Source organism: Penicillium griseofulvum (assembly GCF_001561935.1).
Source record: "Penicillium griseofulvum strain PG3 chromosome Unknown contig_6, whole genome shotgun sequence".
Lineage (NCBI taxonomy): Eukaryota > Fungi > Ascomycota > Eurotiomycetes > Eurotiales > Aspergillaceae > Penicillium > Penicillium griseofulvum.
The window spans coordinates 843,934-862,498 of record NW_024467419.1 but is presented as its reverse complement, the minus strand read 5'-3'; the positions used below and the strand labels follow the sequence as shown (position 1 = coordinate 862,498).

The 18,565-nt window shown below is 49.1% G+C and overlaps 9 protein-coding genes across 9 annotated transcripts; 6 read left to right on the top strand and 3 right to left on the bottom strand.

Annotated features, from left to right (window-relative positions):
* Window positions 1-125: 125 nt before the first annotated feature.
* Window positions 126-866, bottom strand: PGRI_074400 (uncharacterized protein; the record flags this gene model as incomplete). The annotated part of the gene is made up of 1 exon (XM_040795154.1): window positions 126-866. The coding sequence occupies one exon, from the start codon at window positions 864-866 to the stop codon at window positions 126-128; it is 741 nt and encodes a 246-aa protein (XP_040652831.1).
* Window positions 867-2,311: 1,445 nt separating this feature from the next.
* PGRI_074390 (copper transporter family protein) lies at window positions 2,312-2,936 on the top strand (the record flags this gene model as incomplete). Its single annotated transcript, XM_040795153.1, has 2 exons — window positions 2,312-2,766; window positions 2,822-2,936. 2 exons carry the CDS (start codon window positions 2,312-2,314, stop codon window positions 2,934-2,936), a joined length of 570 nt encoding a protein of 189 aa, XP_040652830.1.
* Window positions 2,937-3,748: 812 nt separating this feature from the next.
* On the top strand, window positions 3,749-4,473 carry PGRI_074380 (putative GPI anchored protein; the record flags this gene model as incomplete). Its single annotated transcript, XM_040795152.1, has 2 exons — window positions 3,749-4,165; window positions 4,219-4,473. The coding sequence occupies 2 exons, from the start codon at window positions 3,749-3,751 to the stop codon at window positions 4,471-4,473; spliced, it is 672 nt and encodes a 223-aa protein (XP_040652829.1).
* Window positions 4,474-5,158: 685 nt separating this feature from the next.
* On the top strand, window positions 5,159-7,910 carry PGRI_074370 (uncharacterized protein; the record flags this gene model as incomplete). Its single annotated transcript, XM_040795151.1, has 8 exons — window positions 5,159-5,189; window positions 5,254-6,610; window positions 6,695-6,937; window positions 7,003-7,014; window positions 7,085-7,175; window positions 7,233-7,286; window positions 7,354-7,742; window positions 7,808-7,910. 8 exons carry the CDS (start codon window positions 5,159-5,161, stop codon window positions 7,908-7,910), a joined length of 2,280 nt encoding a protein of 759 aa, XP_040652828.1.
* A 1,350-nt stretch (window positions 7,911-9,260) lies between these two features.
* On the top strand, window positions 9,261-10,671 carry PGRI_074360 (glycoside hydrolase family 76 protein; the record flags this gene model as incomplete). The annotated part of the gene is made up of 3 exons (XM_040795150.1): window positions 9,261-9,263; window positions 9,319-10,029; window positions 10,099-10,671. 3 exons carry the CDS (start codon window positions 9,261-9,263, stop codon window positions 10,669-10,671), a joined length of 1,287 nt encoding a protein of 428 aa, XP_040652827.1.
* Window positions 10,672-11,300: 629 nt separating this feature from the next.
* PGRI_074350 (uncharacterized protein) lies at window positions 11,301-11,816 on the bottom strand (the record flags this gene model as incomplete). The annotated part of the gene is made up of 3 exons (XM_040795149.1): window positions 11,301-11,428; window positions 11,534-11,718; window positions 11,779-11,816. The coding sequence occupies 3 exons, from the start codon at window positions 11,814-11,816 to the stop codon at window positions 11,301-11,303; spliced, it is 351 nt and encodes a 116-aa protein (XP_040652826.1).
* A 1,236-nt stretch (window positions 11,817-13,052) lies between these two features.
* PGRI_074340 (uncharacterized protein) lies at window positions 13,053-15,894 on the top strand (the record flags this gene model as incomplete). The annotated part of the gene is made up of 3 exons (XM_040795148.1): window positions 13,053-13,428; window positions 13,479-15,701; window positions 15,767-15,894. The coding sequence occupies 3 exons, from the start codon at window positions 13,053-13,055 to the stop codon at window positions 15,892-15,894; spliced, it is 2,727 nt and encodes a 908-aa protein (XP_040652825.1).
* Window positions 15,895-16,511: 617 nt separating this feature from the next.
* PGRI_074330 (DODA-type extradiol aromatic ring-opening family dioxygenase) lies at window positions 16,512-17,790 on the top strand (the record flags this gene model as incomplete). The annotated part of the gene is made up of 4 exons (XM_040795147.1): window positions 16,512-16,826; window positions 16,886-17,058; window positions 17,118-17,278; window positions 17,330-17,790. The coding sequence occupies 4 exons, from the start codon at window positions 16,512-16,514 to the stop codon at window positions 17,788-17,790; spliced, it is 1,110 nt and encodes a 369-aa protein (XP_040652824.1).
* A 146-nt stretch (window positions 17,791-17,936) lies between these two features.
* PGRI_074320 (L51/S25/CI-B8 domain-containing protein) lies at window positions 17,937-18,425 on the bottom strand (the record flags this gene model as incomplete). Its single annotated transcript, XM_040795146.1, has 4 exons — window positions 17,937-17,995; window positions 18,053-18,085; window positions 18,165-18,271; window positions 18,340-18,425. 4 exons carry the CDS (start codon window positions 18,423-18,425, stop codon window positions 17,937-17,939), a joined length of 285 nt encoding a protein of 94 aa, XP_040652823.1.
* Window positions 18,426-18,565: the final 140 nt, after the last annotated feature.

The window sequence follows — 18,565 nt, the reverse complement described above, 5'->3', positions numbered from 1 at the left end:
TGATATTTTGATTTCTTATAATCCCCATGCGTGACGCCATGGGCCTTAGCACTTGACATCAGACCTGCAATTTTCAAAGAAACCTCCAATTGCGCCATATTCAAGATGCGCAACATTAGGTCACTTTAATGCATTGGGTGAATTACCCAGATATTGGGCTCCACATACGAAGCAGTCTTAGAGACGGGGTCATATTGGACAGGTACCAGGGCACCGGGAATAGGCACGTCAACATGTCCATTTGAGCAGGTCTCCACGCCTGATTTGGCTAAGGCGGCTAAGTCACATCCAGTCCAGTCTTTCCACTGATCTGCGTGTGCGGTGTTTGTCATACTGTGGGGAGCGATTCGAAAGATTTGGCCTCCGTGTATGAGGTGTTTCCTCAGCCATGGATCATACGGGGTATGATCATCAAGCTTCCAATTCACGTACGCCTGTAAAGGCACTATAGGGTGTTGGCTCTTCCTAGTTGGCCGTAGAGGTACAACCAAGGCTTCAAAATGGGCCTGACTACCGAGCCCTCTCAATGTGCGGATGAGAATATCAGTCAGCTTCTGCTGTCTGTGAGCAGGGTTCACCGTGACACTGAGGGCGAACAGCAAATTGGGAGGCTGTTTATGACCGGCGTGATAGTTCTCAATGCCAGTCTGCAGGGTAGCTTCCCATCCCCCATCGGGCAAGTCATTGAGTGGCCAACGGACTGGAATTGAATTTCCACATGCCACCACTGATTCGTGGCCGTTCTGCACATCTTTGTGGAGAATCATCAATTGGTAGGAGACGAATAGTGGAATATCTGTCAACTGTGACCAGTACCTTTCTGTAACAGGCGTTGACGTAATGAATTGTGGCCAAAGAGAGGTCATCGGATGTTCGGGATCAAGCAGGGTCTGTACATTTCTGGACGAGCTGCTACGTTTGGATGGAGTAGCCAGGGGGCAAATTTATCCCCAGGGACTGTATATCAAGGTCTGCCATTTCCGGCAGTATGATAGAAGCCAGCGGTAATAGTCAGCCTAATGAGACAAGACCCCGTTAACCGGGGGTCGCAAGGGGCTTTATACTGCTTCGTCTGGGTGACTGGTAACAACAGGACAACCGTGATGAATAAATTAACTCCACATTAACACATGCAGAGACCTACTGCTGGTCCATTCCGCCAAATTTTCCAATCGGTTGAACGTGATATGTCACTGATGTGATGTGTCAGGTGCCTTGGTGGCAGCGGATTTGTTGGGTTATGGTGGGCTCGTGTAAGCGCTTGAATATTATGCAGTTCTAGCGTCTGACGTATCATCGTGAGATCGGTCAAAACGTGAGTAATATCCACTCGGCCCACAATCGAACTAAGATCGGCATCTCGGTAATCTCTCAATTGAACTCGGACAAGGGACGCTAATGCACGCACGTCACAAACACTATGGCAGTATTTGGTGGTTTCCGTGCGGAGGAGTCCATTGATGTCCATCATTCTCTGCCGGGCTTTGAGTCGGTGCCAAACCTCCGAGGAACTGCAGTATCACAACATTGACATGTAGTTCCTAATACACTAGCGTCCTGATGACATTCACCCAAAATATCATCTCATTTGCCCACTGAGCAAAAGGGTGAGTAAAGGTGAGCAGACGAAGTTGTTCGTCACCCCCAGCTCCCAATAATATCTAGATTTCCCTTCGTAACATAGCTCCAAGACTCCCTCTCAAAACTTGAAATGATCCAGCATCCATATGATATTGAATGAATGACTAACTGATTTTGAATGAGTAAAACCACTAAATGTAGTAAGCATTCCATTATCAATATCAGCAAAAACCTCCTCTGGTTCGGAAATGCCAGACCATCCCCCTTTCGGGTCGGTCGACAAGGAAGCATAGCACCTCCGACAATAGAAGAACTATAATCGCATCCTCAAGAAGGCTGGACTGTATGTAGATGAGACGGCTGTCTCTTTGTGGGATGAGTTCCGTGTCTAGGTCACAGATTCGAGCTTTAAACGGGCTCTTGCTTCGATCAGTTAGTCAATGTTATCTCAACAGGTCCGTCAGAGCTCGACCCGAGATAAAGAGAAACCCGGAGCAAAGTGGCTAAAGGTAGAGGAGCAGCTTTGTATGACCGAGGGCTAAATATTTTTAAGGTTACGTATTGGGGCGTATCGCGGCGCTAAGCCTAAAAGGGCTTACCCGATACAGTAATTCGCAGGTCCACCGTTTACATACCCAATGCGTCAATGTGTAACTTTCAAGGTTCATCTTTCATGTTTTTTTGTTTTCTTGTTTTCCAATTTTCATTCTACTCTTTTGATTCTCTCATCATGGAAGGCATGGATATGAGCAGCTCTACACACAGTATGAGCTCCTCAAGCTCTATGAGCATGAGTATGGTATTCACAAACACTCACGACACACCACTTTTCTCCAATACCTGGACTCCTTCATCCTCGGGTAGCTTTGCCGGGACATGTATTTTCTTGATTGTTCTCGCTATCATCGACCGATGCCTCATTGCTTTCAAAGCAACCATGGAGCGCCACTGGCTCGCCTCGCATCTCAACCGACGATATGTCGCTGTGGCTGGTAAAAACACCGAAGCTGCCAACATTAACGCCGACCCGGACGCGAAACTTGCATCCCTCATCACTGCGCAGGGCGTTGAGGAATCTGTCAAAGTTGTGCACAACATCACTCACGGACCAATTCCCTGGCGGTTCAGCGTTGATCTACCGCGTGCATTGCTATTCCTATGTATTGTGGGTATATCATATCTACTGTGTGTTCTAATATTCCTTAATGTTGGTTTGGATGGGTGCTAATGCATTGTCTAGCATGCTAGCTGTCATGACTATGAACATCGGCTATTTCTGCTCGGTGCTTGCAGGCGCATTCCTCGGAGAATTAGCGGTCGGTCGCTTCATTCAAACTAATGAGCACGGACATTGAGGACTTTTAGCTTTTGATTTTATCTGACACATTTTACTGCATGTTGATATTATTTATGACCTTGAACAGCATTGGTCTGGCGTTGGGGATAATGCTTTGGGGTAATACGATACGAATTGGCCCGCTTCTCCCGAGTTGAGATATTTCAATTGTTCTCGTCATCATTAAACCCCTCATTTCCCCTCTATTCCACTTAAATACTTGCATCGCTGTCTCTGGGAGCTGCATGCAATCGGATGACTAAGCCCAACGCGCGCAATTGAGCTAATTTACTAACCGAGTTTGGACTAGCCTGACGGGTAATATCCACATTTGGCGCTAGCGTAAGGCTTTTATTTACGTTTAAGCAGGTATAGTCCGAGCCAAAACACCAGGTCCATGTAATTATACACAGAATGTAATTTGAGATATAATCATCTTCAAATTGGAAGTGTATTACATTAAGCTGGAGTGCAGATTCATACAGATTTATCATTGCTAAATATACAGTGGCAAAGAAGCAAATAGGAGAGGAGTGCAGAGCATGAGTCTAAATATCACTTCATAGGACAGAGTACTGGCGTCGGAAGATACCGAGGCACGCACAATCTCAAATGGAAAAGGTTCATAATTGCCGAAATGCGAAATCCAATGGGCTTTACAAGTGGACCCTTCTTTCAGGTTCCGCTAACTTGCTCACCTTGTATATGCGGAGTTCGTATAGAGGAGTTCAAAGTACTGCCCAGGTGAGTTCTCTTTTTTCTGGCTACCTCTTCTCTAATTTATTCTCTACCCTTGACTCCTGCCTTTTTTGCACCCCTCAAAACATCACAATGAAGTTATCCCTCCTCGCCTTCACGGCCATCGTGCCTCTGGCCGCCGCACACTTCAAGCTGATGTACCCCACCTCCCGTGGCTTCAACGAGGATACCATGACCAACTTTCCCTGTGGTGGAATGGGCCAATCCTCTAATCGTACCAAGCTACCACTTTCCGGTGGCTCATTCCCCGTCGCTCTTGAGATGCACCATGCCCAGACTGCCGTCGAGGTCCTCCTTGCTCTAGGCAACGATCCAGGAGACAACTTCAACATTGTGCTCTCACCAACTTTCCAGGTCAAAGGACTCGGCGAGTTCTGTCTCCCTCATGTCGAGATCACTGAGAAACTTATTGGTCGTAACCTCACCAATGGAATGAACGCAACACTTCAGGTACAGACCAACGGTGACCCAAGTGGTGGTCTCTATGCTGTATGTTCATTTCTCACACCTAGTGCATTTTGCGGTATACTAATACAATACAGTGCGCCGATATCCAATTCTCCTCCGACGTTACATACCAGACACCATCTGCCTGTAGCAATAACACCAATCTCGTTGCCACTGCTTTCTCCAAGGATTCTGCTGCGCGTAATGCCAACGAGTCTACTGCTGAGGGTCAACCACAGAGTGGATCTTCCCCCTCGTCCTCCACTTCTAAGGGTGCTGCTATGCCAATGCAAACCGCTGCTTGGGGGGTTATTGGTGCTGCTCTCGTCGGTGGAATTGCCGCGCTGTAAAGGCTGGTTCTCCGACTTCCTTCTCTATTTGGTCTAAAAGTTTCGTGATACATAATGATGATGATATCTTGTGTCCCATTGTTCCCGTCTCACAGCAATACAATAAAGACCGTCTTGCTAGCTATGCTAGAACCACATTACCTACGAAATATTGAATTCCGAATCTGATTTCAGGCGCCTAGAGACTGGGGAGGTATCTTAGAAGCAAATCGACGACAAGCAATTACTGTCAACCATCACACTGCATCTGTTTGAAAAAAAAACTGACTCATTACTTAATAATTCAGTCCTGCGAGAGAGCTATCTAATAACTTGCCGGTCCTTAAGGGATACTCCATTACCCTATTCCTTTTGTGACTCATTTCTCTTCGGTCACGTATAGGGATCAATCCTGGTTCTTCGAGAATCTTGCAACCGGAATCATTTGACAACCAGGTATGGTGTAACTGACTTAGTCAAGCGACAATTATATATAATCATTGCATTGCGGCCCTTTTACAGCATTAGAGGAACGCCTTTCCTGGTCCAGATAGATATAGTTTGAACTGTCACGTGTGCGCGTAGATTGAGCTATATATATCTAGCAACAAGGAAAATCGATCAGGGGGCCAAGTCTATCTTCATACATCTTGGTCATCCAACAAGCAAGAGGGAATTTTTATAAAGTCACTGGCCATAATCTATCATGGAGAAATTTGAGATACTGCGACCCGTTGGTAAGTAGATCCTCAAACAGTCGGAAACCTTTTCCGAACTTCAACAAATCCTGACACCAGTCAGGTCGATTGGAACAATATTCAACGTCGCGCCACCAGGTCGGATTTTATTTGAATGTGGCTGTATCAGCAACATATTTCCTACCAGAAACATTTGTGCTTCCTGTGAAAGACTATGTCTATCAGGCATGCGAGGCCGCAATAGCGGAACATCCGTCGCTATCCGCCATCGTGGCAGACGATCATACACAAGACCCGTATTTTGTGCGGCTGCCAGAGATTAATCTTGACCAAGTTGTTTCTTTTCAAGACAGAAAACCGGGCCTGTTGGGTACCGAAGCCAATGGCGAGCCTGCCCCAGACCTTGATCTGCAAACCTTGCTTGCAACGCAGCACAACATGCCTTTCAAGGCTCCGAATCCCCTCTGGAGACTCTGCATCTTGCTCGATGTAGAGGACGAGAGACAATTCACTGCAGCATTTGTATATCACCACGCCATTGGCGATGGAACCTCCGGAAAAGCCTTCCACCAAACTTTCCTACGAGCCCTGGGGGCAATGGACTCCCCGGACCAGACTAAATCCATCGTCAAGTCACCGGGGCTCCCTCTTTTGCCAAATATCGAGCTCGTGCACCCAATGTCTCTTTCCTTCCTCTATCTTGCCAAGAAAATATTCCAGGCAAAAATCTACTCCCGACGGCCCACTGGTCTATGGACCGGCTCCAAGGTCCTAGCCCCCTCTCAAACCCGCCTACGGCTCGTGCCATTCTCCAAACTACTCGTTAGCACAATAAGAGACAGATGTCGAGCAGAGGGAACGACGATCACTGCACTTCTACAGACGATCATCGCCCGCTCCATCTTCGCGCACATCCCGCCCGAGTTTGCGCTGCTTGCCTGCACCGGTGCGCTCTCAAGTCGGCGCTGGTTGCCAGATGTCATCACCGATGAGTCAATGGGCGTCTGGGTCCAGGATTACGAAGAGACGTATTCCCGAGCGACAGTTGCGCCGTCTGACGGTTCCTTCCCGTGGGCAGAGGCCAGACGGTCGCGTAAAACAATCCAGTCAGTCTTGAAAATGGAAGGCGCAAATGCGAGCCCTAGTCTGTTGCAGTTTGTCGACGATTTTCAAGAGGAACTGTGTTTGTCCAAGGTTGGCAAGGACCGCGATAAGAGCTTTGAGGTGTCGAACGTTGGCGTTTTGGAGCCGCAGACGAACCCTGAGCTGCCTTCCATCAAGGGTATGGTGTTTTCCCAATGTGCTAGTGTGATGGGTAATGCTATCGAGGTGTCAGCTGTCACTGGTGGAGATGGGTGTTTGGTGTTGGCTATCTCTTGGCAGCAAGGGGTTGTGGAGGCTGATCTCGTCAATCAGGTCATTGAGTCGACGAAGCAGGAGTTATACAATATTGAAGTGGTGTGAGCACTGGATATCATTGTTATTTGCCTAGGTAGGTATATCCTTCATAATGTTTAATACTGCATCAATTCAACCATTCCAAGAGCCCTGGAGTTCATCTTCGGATCCTGTTATCAAGTGGGCGGTGAGAGTGCGATAACCCCGGCGGCAGAATCGTGGGGGAACCAAACATCGGAGAAATCTCACCAGTTTCCTTTCGCTCAACTGTTATTTTTCTTTTCATCTGATAACATATCAACCTTCAATATGATTCGCGATCCCTATATTGTTCCGGCGCTCACAAAGCACACCGCCACCGTTATTATGGCCCACGGGTTAGGAGATACGTAAGTACATGGATCGCCAAAAGCAGATAGACGATAGGATCAAGTCTAACAGTGTTTGAATACAGTGGTGCCGGATGGTATGAAAATGCCCATTGTTTATCTGGGCTAAGCCCATGAGCCTTGCCTCTAACCATCGATTTCCAATAGGGTGTCCCTTGCCCAAACCTGGCGCCGCCGCGGCAAGTTCAACGAGGTGGCCTTCGTCTTCCCTAATGCGCCCGAAATCCCCATCACAATTGTAAGTTGGCCTCAATATATGTCGGCAATGCAATATTGATTAACTGGTTTCGATTAGAACTTCGGCAGCCGCATGCCCGGATGGTACGACATCTCCAAGCTCGGCGGTGATGTGAGCCCTCCATCCCCAAAATCGCTAAATAATCTGCCAGCGCTAACCATCGTCTCCTTCTATCTAGTTGACCTTAGAGGAATCCATCAGCTCCCAAGACGAACCTGGAATTCTCCGCTCCCGCGAGTACTTCGATTCCCTTATCAAGAAAGAAATCAATAACGGTATCAAGCCTTCGCGGATCATCCTGGGCGGGTTCTCTCAGGGCGGTGCGATGTCCGTGTTCGCCGGCATCACCCAGAAGGAAAAGCTCGGCGGTGTCTTTGGTCTGTCATGCTACATGCTGCTGAGCGATCGGATTAAGAACTATATGCCCGAGGAGTGGGCCAACAAGAAGACCCCCTTCTTCCTTGCCCATGGTCTCGAGGATGCGGTTGTTCCGTTTTCCTCTGGAAAGGCCTCAGCGGCTAAACTTAAGGAAATTGGCCTAGAGAATGTCTCCTTCAACGAATATGAGTATGTTTTTCGTCGCTGTTGTTCCGGGTTATGATCATCCGCTAATTTGATATCCCTAATTATAGAGGTCTTGGTCACTCGGCGACCCCCGAGGAAGTTGATGATCTGGAGAACTTCATTGAGAAGGCCCTCGCACAAGGCGAGGGTAATGTTTCCGCTGGTCTATGACTTGGTCAAGATCAGAGAGGCATGGCAAGTGGCCTTTGGGGATATAACTTGATTGTGGGGTTCATGGTGCTGCTTGCTGCTGTGATCTGGTGTAAATATCAGTCATCAAAACCGCAGCGATCTGCGCAGAAGAAGCATTAACAACCCCAACCCAGGTCCACTTCTGGAATACATAATGATGCATCAAATATACCTTGACGGGCAGCAATACTGCATAGTTTGGCGGCATTTTATCATCTTGCATAGTTCAATTTCATAGCTAGTAGTAGTCACAGGTTGCTACTGAGTAGGCTGCGGTGGTCAATGTCGTCAACTCACTGGTCAGCGCAATTCCCTATTAGTGTCTACCATAACCTATACTACGTACCCTTGAGAATAGGTAGGGATGTTGGGAAAACCGCTACGATGAGCTATGCCGCTTTCATGACTGTTCCGATGGTGACACTAAAGCTGGCTATAAAAAAGTTGGCAAACTACCCTTTTTTAGCGTGGAAGGTTCGAATTTGGTTCGTGTGGTATGTACTTCTTACTCGTCGCGTTTAGCGCATTGCGGGGAGATCGTAGCACGTTGTGTACCCCACGAAGGGAACCACTTTCACAGCTAAGGTCTAGCTACCCATATCTTGTGCATCGACGCGGTAGCTGTGCTTCCACTTCATCAACTGTATCTCGACACATGACTCCCGTCATCAACTAGATCTACAGGCTGGTTATTGTTTATATCTGCCAAATGAGAGCCCTCTCCAATGCTCGAGGTGATTATGGTGACTCGAGAGCAAAGAGGCTCGGTCACAAGACTGAAGCTTAGTGCCTACACTTGGGTACATATAAGCCTGTGTACAAAGTACATAATGCCGAATCCTTTTTCGATGCTATAGGCAGCTCCGTTTCATCGTCTGTCGATCTCTACTTGCTATTTGACGAATTATCTCACCGCTGTCTCATCGTGAGCACCTACCCCTGCACAAGACTGTTCTTGTTCCCAGCATACACGAATAGGCAGAAGCCACATGATACGGTGACGAACCACTGTTGAGGTGTTAAAGAAAATGCGTTCCTTCATGAGCACATCGCAGCCCCCGGGGCCGCTATTCGGATTGCTTGGCCCTTGGTCTTTCCAAGCAAGGTGATAGCAATAGCAATGGAACGAAAACTAATTTTAGGTACCCTTAGCGTCTAAGAGTTCTTTTCAAATTCCGATCGGTCTCTTCTGCCTTGTGTATCTTAGTATCGATCCGATCCCTCCCATCATGAGATACCCAACACAACCATTCAATGTCATAATCTTGCTTCTATCCACGCTGGGGCCCCAAATAACGCATGCGTCTATCGAGCTTGACTTGAAAAACGATGGTATGTTTGAATGAGTATATTAACCACATACAATGGTCAATTGCTTACTCCAAAGGACCTAGAATCCATCAAAGCCGCTGCCAAAACTGCCGCAGCAGGCATGTTGCAATACTATACAGGTAACCGTCCCGGCGATGTACCAGGAAACATCCCCGACCCATATTACTGGTGGGAAGCTGGGGCGATGTTTGGCGCAATGGTCGAATACTGGTACTACACTGGCGATGGCAAGTGGAACGAGATCACCACCCAAGCTCTACTCCACCAAGTAGGCGACGACAATAATTACATGCCGCAAAACCAGACGCTGTCGCTCGGAAATGATGACCAGATCTTCTGGGGCTTTGCAGCCATGTCGGCTGCCGAGCTCAAATATCCCGATCCCCCGAAAGGCCAGCCGCAATGGCTATCGCTTGTGCAGAATGTGTTCAACTCGCAGGCTACGCGCTGGGATAATAGCGCTTGTGGTGGCGGCTTGCATTGGCAGGCCTTTGAGTATAATAAAGGCTGGTCGTATAAGAATACTATTGCCAATGGTGGGCTCTTCAACGTCGCTGCCCGATTGGCTCGGTATACTGGGAACAATACCTTCACCGATTGGGCCAACAAAATCTGGGATTGGACAGCTGCGGTGGGATTTATTGGCGAGGAGTATCATATTTTTGATGGTGCCGATATCTCGACCAATTGTTCCGTCATCAATCATGAGCAACATGCATATCTGCCTGCGGTATATCTTCATGGGGCTGCTAATATGTATAATATTGTGAGTACTTGGGGTGTATCAGATGTTTCTAATCTGACTAAAAATAGACTGTTTGCTAACTATGATCAGACAGACGGGTCTGATGTCTGGAGGGAACGGATAGAAGGCATTATCAGCGCCCTTGGAACATTCTTCCCCAACAACCAGGATATAATGGCCCAACCCTGTGAAACAGTGAAATGCGACCTCAACTCACGGTCGTTCAAAGCCTATCTGGCACGATTCATGGGGGCGACAATTCCATTGGCGCCATTCACTGACGAGCTATTGCGGTCGAAAATCCAAACGTCAGCATTAGCTGCCGCAGAGCAATGCAATGGGCCCGATAATGCCTGCGGGCTGATCTGGACCGATCACACGAATTACAAGAGCACCACTGGGATCGGCGAGCAGATGGCAGCTTTAGAGATCTTCAAAGCTAACTTGGTGCATAGGGTTAAACCGCCTGTCACAGAGAAGACTGGAGGGACAAGTAAGGGAAACAAAGGCACTGGTGAGGACGATGGGTTGGAAAATACAGAACAAAATGATGTTCGAACTCGGACGATTGGAAGTGGTGAGAAAGCTGGTGCTGGTATCCTTACCATGCTGGGAGTTTTGATCCCTATCGGTGCCGCTGTATTCATGTTCAAGGTTATATAGCATTGGCTATGCATATTTCCAGCAACATCCTTGTATTACTATGTTTTCATGGGAGTTTTATATATACATACCGTACATTTTTCACGCTCTAGCGACATTAGCTAGGGGCTTTTGTTTAATATATATATCTGCGTACACCATATCAGTGTGATCAATATTCCAGCTTATTGGCCAACTAGAAGCCCAGCTAATGTATATAGTTCTACCCAGATCCACAATATGAGCTTTACAGCTAAGGTTAACAATATGTAGATATATGTTGCGTGATTGAGGTAGAACGACATTGTTTTTAGATTATGGTATTGAAAAGACAAAGTTTGAAAGTCGGTAGTTGTACATTGATGTAGGCCTCCAGTATTGAGGCCGTGAATGCAAATATGAGAGTAGAGTCGCAAACGTATCGTACAGCCAATAAAAATCATGACATACACCCAGGATATCCAAGATTGCAGATAGTGCAGAAACCTCGGACCCTTGAAGCCCTAGGATGAAGGAAAAAGTTATGGGAGGAGCAATTGAGTCAATGGCAGGAAAGGTGGAGGAGGTTCGGGGATGTAGGAAGATCACATTCTGTCGTTCAGACACAGCATGATCACAGATCAGAGGTGCGGTGGTTTTCGTCGGGGGGATCATTTTTCACCCAGCATCTCCTTGCGCATCTCCTCCCGTTGTGTCCGAGTTTGTTCCTTCTCCTGTGCGCGTTGTGCCTCCAATGCTGCTTGCTTCTGGTCTAATTCTTCCTGAGCGGCGTACCAAACTAAAAAAACACATAACCATTAGCCACGGATCACTTTCAAGCCTCAGGAGAGCCAATTCCACAGGGTTGATAATTCCTAAGGTGAATTGCGAGTAAATGACATACTGGACTTATCGGATTTAGACCAATGCTTCAGTTTATTGACGTAGTCATCGAATTCCTGTGCCCGACGCTCTCCCTGCTCGGTGCTGCGCTTCCGCAGATCCGGGTTATATCGCTTCCTGAGCTCTTCGTCGGTGGGTCGGATATATTGAACAAGAGCGGGGCCACCGACGACCATGAGAAGGCCACTATGATGAGGACCGAATGTGAGCACAAGTCTTTGTCGCGGTGCAGGCGGTGCCACTTACCCGGCTATGGTCTTCGCCCACAATCCAGCGCGAGACATACTGGGAAATCCGAAACACGGATATTGATTACCGATTCAAGGGTTCGGTATGACGATATGGATCTCGGATGACTCGGGGAGATATAGAGGTGCTGAGGCCGACGGAGATCATCAACATCATCGCGGCTCTCATTTGTTCTTGGAGGCGGCGTGGCGCAGTTGATGTGGCGCAGTAACACGCTTAGCCCAATCGAGTGTGTTTCACATCATTTATTTCCCCCCCACACTTTTGTCCACCTTTGTCTGTTTCTTCATTGACTGTGACGTAGCAAGGAATTGTTCCCAGATGTGGAGACATTCCATGTTCTCATGTGCTACTAACCTACAAAGTCTATACCTCCGGAATACCGGCATGGCAGCCCTCGAGAGTGCTGCCCAATTGCAATGGTGCCCAGGGCACCTACTCAGGTGGGCACGTGTGCACAGGGTCTGGTTTAGTCATCATTGTTTGACCTCAAGGCCACCTACTATGGTATGTAGGATCTATGTAACATGGGCAGGTAAACCCTGTCTTTGGATGGCATAATGGCCAATACGGACAGTTAATAGGGCACCGGGGACTTTAGGAAGCACCTGTAGACAACTCGCCAGAAAAGTCCCGTCAGCATTGAAATTTTTATTACGATAGGCTTGCAGGATGAGAGAGTCTGCAGGACCCATCTTCGAACCCCTGATCGCCAGGCACCGAGTGGGATAAATTAGTTTTCAACGGACTTAATCATATAATGATACATCAACTATAGAGTATACATTGTATCAAAGGGAGGATAAGTTTTAATTCAATCATAGAGTATAATAATAGCCCTGGAAGGAAATTAGGTGGATAATCAGAAATTGAACCAATAGATTGTAACTGCAAAAAAGGAGATTAATTACACAAATTACCGATATGTATGGGAACCCCCAGTGGGTCAAGAGACTCTTTTTAAAAAAAGTCACCTGCGATCACCCCTAAATCATTCTGCCCGCTTCATTTACTTTCAAATACACTTGAGTGGCTTCTGACCACCTCAGGTGCTTAGCTCTCAAGCTTGAGGCGCGTTATTGGAGTTATTGCGCAAGGTAAGGATGTGGAGTTCCGGTTGCCTTATACCCATGGATCATGAAATTGAGGAGCTAACTCCAATTTGCAGCCCTGGAGTTTACCGAACTATCTCCTTGCATGCGACTACAAGTTTTTCACCTTGAGTGGCCGGAGATTTCTCGAGGCACTATCGTATAGTACGCTTCTCGGCCATGTCATACCCCCAACATCCTGCGCAGAGGCCGCCGCCTTTGCGACAATACAACAACCCCGCTCCGCCTTCCGTGGCATCACCAGGAGGATATTCACAAGATGGTTCCCACGGAGGATACAGCGACAGTGGGATGAGTAGCTACCAGCACACCGATCCGGGTTACGACGATACGGCATACAGTTACCAGTCCAGCTCCTCCAGTTCGCAACCATACGCTGCTGCGCAATCTCAGCCGCGCTCGATGCGCCCACCAGGACCACCAGGACCACCAGGCCCGGGATATGGACGACCCCCAGGCCCTGGATACGATGATCGACGTGGCTATCCTCCTAACGGAAGTGGAAGACCACCCCCGCAATCGCGGTCAAGAACACGTATGTTAATTCAGAAAGAGACCGCAAAGCGCCTACTAATCCACTTCAAGCTGGTGCACGCCCACCCCCAGGCGGTACCTTCGACAATCCATTTCCCTCTTTTCCTAATCGAGACCCAAGAGATCCGAGGGCGCCCAGAGACCCGCGCGACCCGCGAGACCCTAGAGGCCAAAGAGACCCGAGGGATCGGCGTGGTCCGCCACCGCGGGGTCTAGAAAATGACATGGCTGCAATGGATATCAATGGAAGAGGCCCACCTAGACCGCACACTTCGAATTCCAATGGAAGACGCCCGGATATGCGACAGCCACCTCCACGTGGACCTCCACCGGGGCGGGGCCGAGGTGGCTATCCAATGGGCCCAGTGCGAGCTGCTAGCTCAGGGAGACCAAATAGATCTGATAGAGACTATCCAGACCCCATGGGGCCGATGCCTCCGCCATCAAGAAGCGCAACGATGCCGCTCGCCCAAGGCGGACCACTCTACCCAGGCCAGTCGACCTATCAAGAAACAGATTATCCAGAACCTCCTATGCGCCCTGATACTGCGGGAAGCATGCGACCACCACGATCTCGTGCCCCCAACGATATAGACCCAGGTCTAATCATTCCACCCGCTGGATTAATGATACCCCCGGAGCCTGCCAACCGTGTTTCATATGCGCCCAAGGAATTTCTGGACAGCTATTATGAGTCTGGTGGTGGTGCTGCCGATGAACCTGAGATGCCGAATTTTGATGCCATAGAGGCTCATCAGCGCCCCACGATTGATGAGATGGGGTTGGAAATAACACCAGCTAAGAAGCCTGCGCATGGTCCGACTTCTTCGCCTGGAGACTACTCGTATTCCAATGGGGTGGATCCTATGCGCTCCCAATCGGACCCAAATTTACAACAGGGGGGCAGTACCAATCAGTTTGAAAACGCGGGATTCCAGTTTGGCATTCCCGGCGAAGCTTCCCATGCTCCCGGTTATGATCACCCAGGCTCTGCTGGGTATCAGCCGAATGGTTACGAAGATTATGCGGGATACTCACATGGTCCTTCCCCGGTCCAGACCACCCAGCCCGGCTACCACAACCCAGCCGAGAGCCCAGCTCCTCACCAGAACCCCGATGCCCTTCCTCACCACCCAGCCCCATTCCGCCCCGGTCATGACCAGGCGTCAAAACCTCCACCGGTTCGGCAGTACAGCGCTCCCGAATCTGTCCCAGCTCCCGCTGCTCCACAGCCAACAGTGCCGCCTGGTGGAACAGCTCATGTGCCTGTCACAATAGAAGAGATACAGCGGCTACAACAGAAGGCGCGAGGGAACCCTTCCGACCATAAGACCCAACTTCTACTCGCCAAAAAGCTGGTTGAGGCATCTACCGTTCTAGTAGGGGATGACAGCAGACTAGATCCGAAGACCAAAGCGAAGGCCAAGGAGAAGTACATAATGGACGCGCATAAGATTGTCAAAAAGCTTGTTTCAGCCGGGTACTCTGAAGCCCAATTTTTCCTGGCCGACTGCCACGGCGAAGGCCTATTGGGACTGGAAGTAGACCCCAGAGAAGCATTCTCACTATACCAGTCTGCTGCAAAGCAGGGACACGCACAATCCGCGTACCGTGTCGCCGTATGCTGCGAAATCGGCCAAGAAGAAGGTGGTGGTACCAAGCGTGATCCATTCAAGGCCGTTCAATGGTACAAGCGTGCTGCTGCGCTCGGTGATACACCCGCTATGTACAAAATGGGAATGATTAATCTAAAGGGCCTTCTGGGTCAAGCTCGGAATCCCCGCGAGGGTGTATCCTGGCTTAAGCGGGCGGCTGACCGTGCGGACGAGGAGAACCCGCATGCACTCCATGAGCTTGCCCTCATGTATCAGAACGCTGGCCCCAACGATATCATCGTCCGCGACGAGCAGTATGCCTCCCAGTTATTCCATCAAGCTGCCGAGCTTGGCTACAAGTTCTCTCAATTCAGACTTGGTACTGCCTACGAATATGGTCTGATGGGATGCCCCATTGATAATCGCATGAGTATCATTTGGTATACTCGTGCTGCGGCCCAGGGTGAACACCAGAGTGAACTCGCCCTTAGTGGCTGGTATCTCACCGGATCAGAGGGCATTCTCGCCCAGAATGACACCGAAGCCTATTTGTGGGCTCGCAAGGCCGCCACCGCTGGCCTTGCCAAGGCCGAATATGCAATGGGATATTTCACCGAGGTCGGAATTGGCTCTGCTGCTAACTTGGATGACGCAAAGCGATGGTATTGGCGCGCAGCTGGTGAGTTGGCTTCCATATGACTATTTTTCTCCTTAACCTCAGCTGACCTTTCTTTTCTTTCCCAGCTCAAGGATTCCCCAAGGCTCGTGAGCGTCTTGAAGATCTCAAGAAGGGCGGAAGCCGAATGCAAAAGACTCGCCTCTCACGCTCGGCTGTTAACAAGCAGAGTGATGGGGATTGTGTTCTCATGTAGTTGGATCTTTTCGTCCTTTCGTGATTTGCTACGCTCTCGATACGGCATGCTTGTGCCTTTTCCCTCATGATCACCGGCGGTTGATGTATTCTACCTCGGTCAAGAACGCTTATCTTTAGATTCTGGACTGCATGGAGATTGTACTTTTCCTATTGTCCTCCTACCGATTTTCTACACCCTTTTCTACACCCTTTTCTACTTCGATTTGTTCTTTCTTTCCTTCTTTCCTCTCCCATTTTCCTTTTTTTTTCACGAATGGGATGTGCATGACTGGACATGGAGTCGATATCCCGGAATGGTCGCATCTGTATACATTAATAGATTGTTGAACAACTTCAATACTTGTCCAATGCATATCCTAACCCTAGATATCCGTAAATCCGAGCCACTGCCGTAGGGCGGATATATGTCCGCGGATAGATTCCGCGCTGACACAAATTTAATTCCAAGACTCGGCCTTATGATCGGCTCTATGCGCTTCTCAAATTATCTGAATTAATAAGCTATATTTTGATAGTAAGTTCTTTTTGTCTTTTTGGAGATCAAATATAAAATAAGACCGCTGTTTATTGTGCCCTAGGAAGTACATTACCGGCTCTAATCACAACAAGCCATATATGTCTTCCGAATCAAACCAACATAACGACTCAGAAACACAAACACCAAATTCATTCAGCGGAAGCAAACTCGCTCTTATCTCTCTTATAACTGTCATCGTCGCTGTACTTATTACCTCCCTCCGGGGAGACACCGCCAATCTGTTCGGATTCCGACGTCTTTTTGGGTCTTCCGCGCGCTCAGTGGCAGCACCTCTATCAGCTTCAGCATCTGTTGCAGCAGCCCCGACATTGAAAGGGCAACCAGACGCAGCTACTAGCGCTCACGTACAAACCAACATGAAGACACCCGTTTACTTCTTCGGCCATGGCGGGGTGAGTTATCCATATTCCGGTTTTTACCATGAACTAAACGCTGATTTGTTGTCTATTAGCCAAACATCATGTACGACGTAGACCACCCGGCATACGTGAAGCTCGCCCAGGCCGGGCGCGAGATAACAACCAAGGTCAAGCCGAAGGCTGTCGTGGTATTCTCAGCGCATTGGCAGGCCGGCCGAAATACGATCCAGGTGAATACCGCCGAGAAAACCGATCTGATCTATGAGTATGTGTGATATAGTAATCCCAACGCTATCCTGCAAATTCCAAACTAACTGGATTTAGCTTCGGTGGTTTCCCGACCCATTACTATAAAGAGAAGTACCCGCATGTGGGTAGCAAGGAGGTAGCGAGTGAAGTACTCAGGTTATTGGAGGAAGCCAAGATCCCAGCAGAGGGCGTCAAGCGTGGACTCGACCACGGCGTCTGGGTTAGCTTCAAGTGCGGTATGTGACATTTTCCACCGAAAAGATAATTCAATGCTGATGGCGATGCAGCCTTCGAGCCAGAAACAAACCCACTGAACGTGCCCATCGTGCAAGTCTCGCTTTTCGGCAGCGAAGACCCAGACCAGCACTACCGGCTCGGACAGGCAGTCGCGAGTCTCCGCGAGCAGAATATTCTGATCATCGTGTCTGGAATGGCTGTGCATAATCTACGCGATCTGCGGTTTGCGTTTGGCAGTTCAACCCCGATGCCATATGCGGTTAGCTTTGATCAGGCGCTTAAGGATGCCGTGACGACTGCGCCGGCTGAACGGCAGAAGGCTATGGCTGAGCTGTTGAAGAGACCAGATGCACGTCAGGCTCATCCTTCCTTTGAGCATTTGCTGCCTATTCATATTGGGGCTGGTGCCGCGGGCGAGGATCTAGGGAAGAGGACTTGGACACTCCCCGAGGGGAGTATGAGCTGGGCGCAGTATCGGTTTGGCGAGGTTGGTAATGCTAGCGCGTTATGATATAGCATTAAATCATTGTAAGTAGAGTTGGAATTGGAATTTGTTTTGGATATGAGCTTCGATTTCATCTATAGGTACAGAAGATGGGTGTAGAACGGTTGGAACGCGGGGGGGCATAAAATAGGTCGGCAGAGAAACAAAACGATTTATAGCTGCTGCTTCACCAACTGTGTAATGCGCTCTTCGATCTGGGAGTCCGACAGGCCTAGGAACATCAATTAGTATTGCGACTTGGTGCAAAATTATGGCGGGGGATAATCACCGGACAGCGCTTCTTGCTTCTCCTGGCCGAAAGCTATTGGGAGGAACATGCAACGTTAGCGTGGCTCGCTTGTATAGAGAGCCCACACAATTGGGCTTATAGGCTGGCATACCATATCGGGCATAGACTCGGGGCTGGGTGCCCGCGGCCTCGCGGATCATGATGGGAGTCTGGGGGTTGTGCTTCTTCATAGTCGGGTAGGCCCGGTTCAGGAAGGATCTATAGGCACAGAAGAAGGTCAATCAGTGGACTGGGACACAATTCGCCTCGGGTCGGGGTGTACGCACCTTGTGGCCGCGCTCGCTTCGGAGGTTTGGCAGAAGAGGAAGCGGAGCTCCTTCAGGCCCTGAGTGAAAACGTACTTGCCAGACATGGTGGCAGGATGGTCAATCGGATGTAAGGATTAGAGAAATGGAGGTCTCGGACAAGCCACAGGAGGATAAGCGTGGGTGTGGAATTGACTTGCTGGACAGTCTGCGATGCAGTGCATTATTCACGACGGCGTTGATTCGC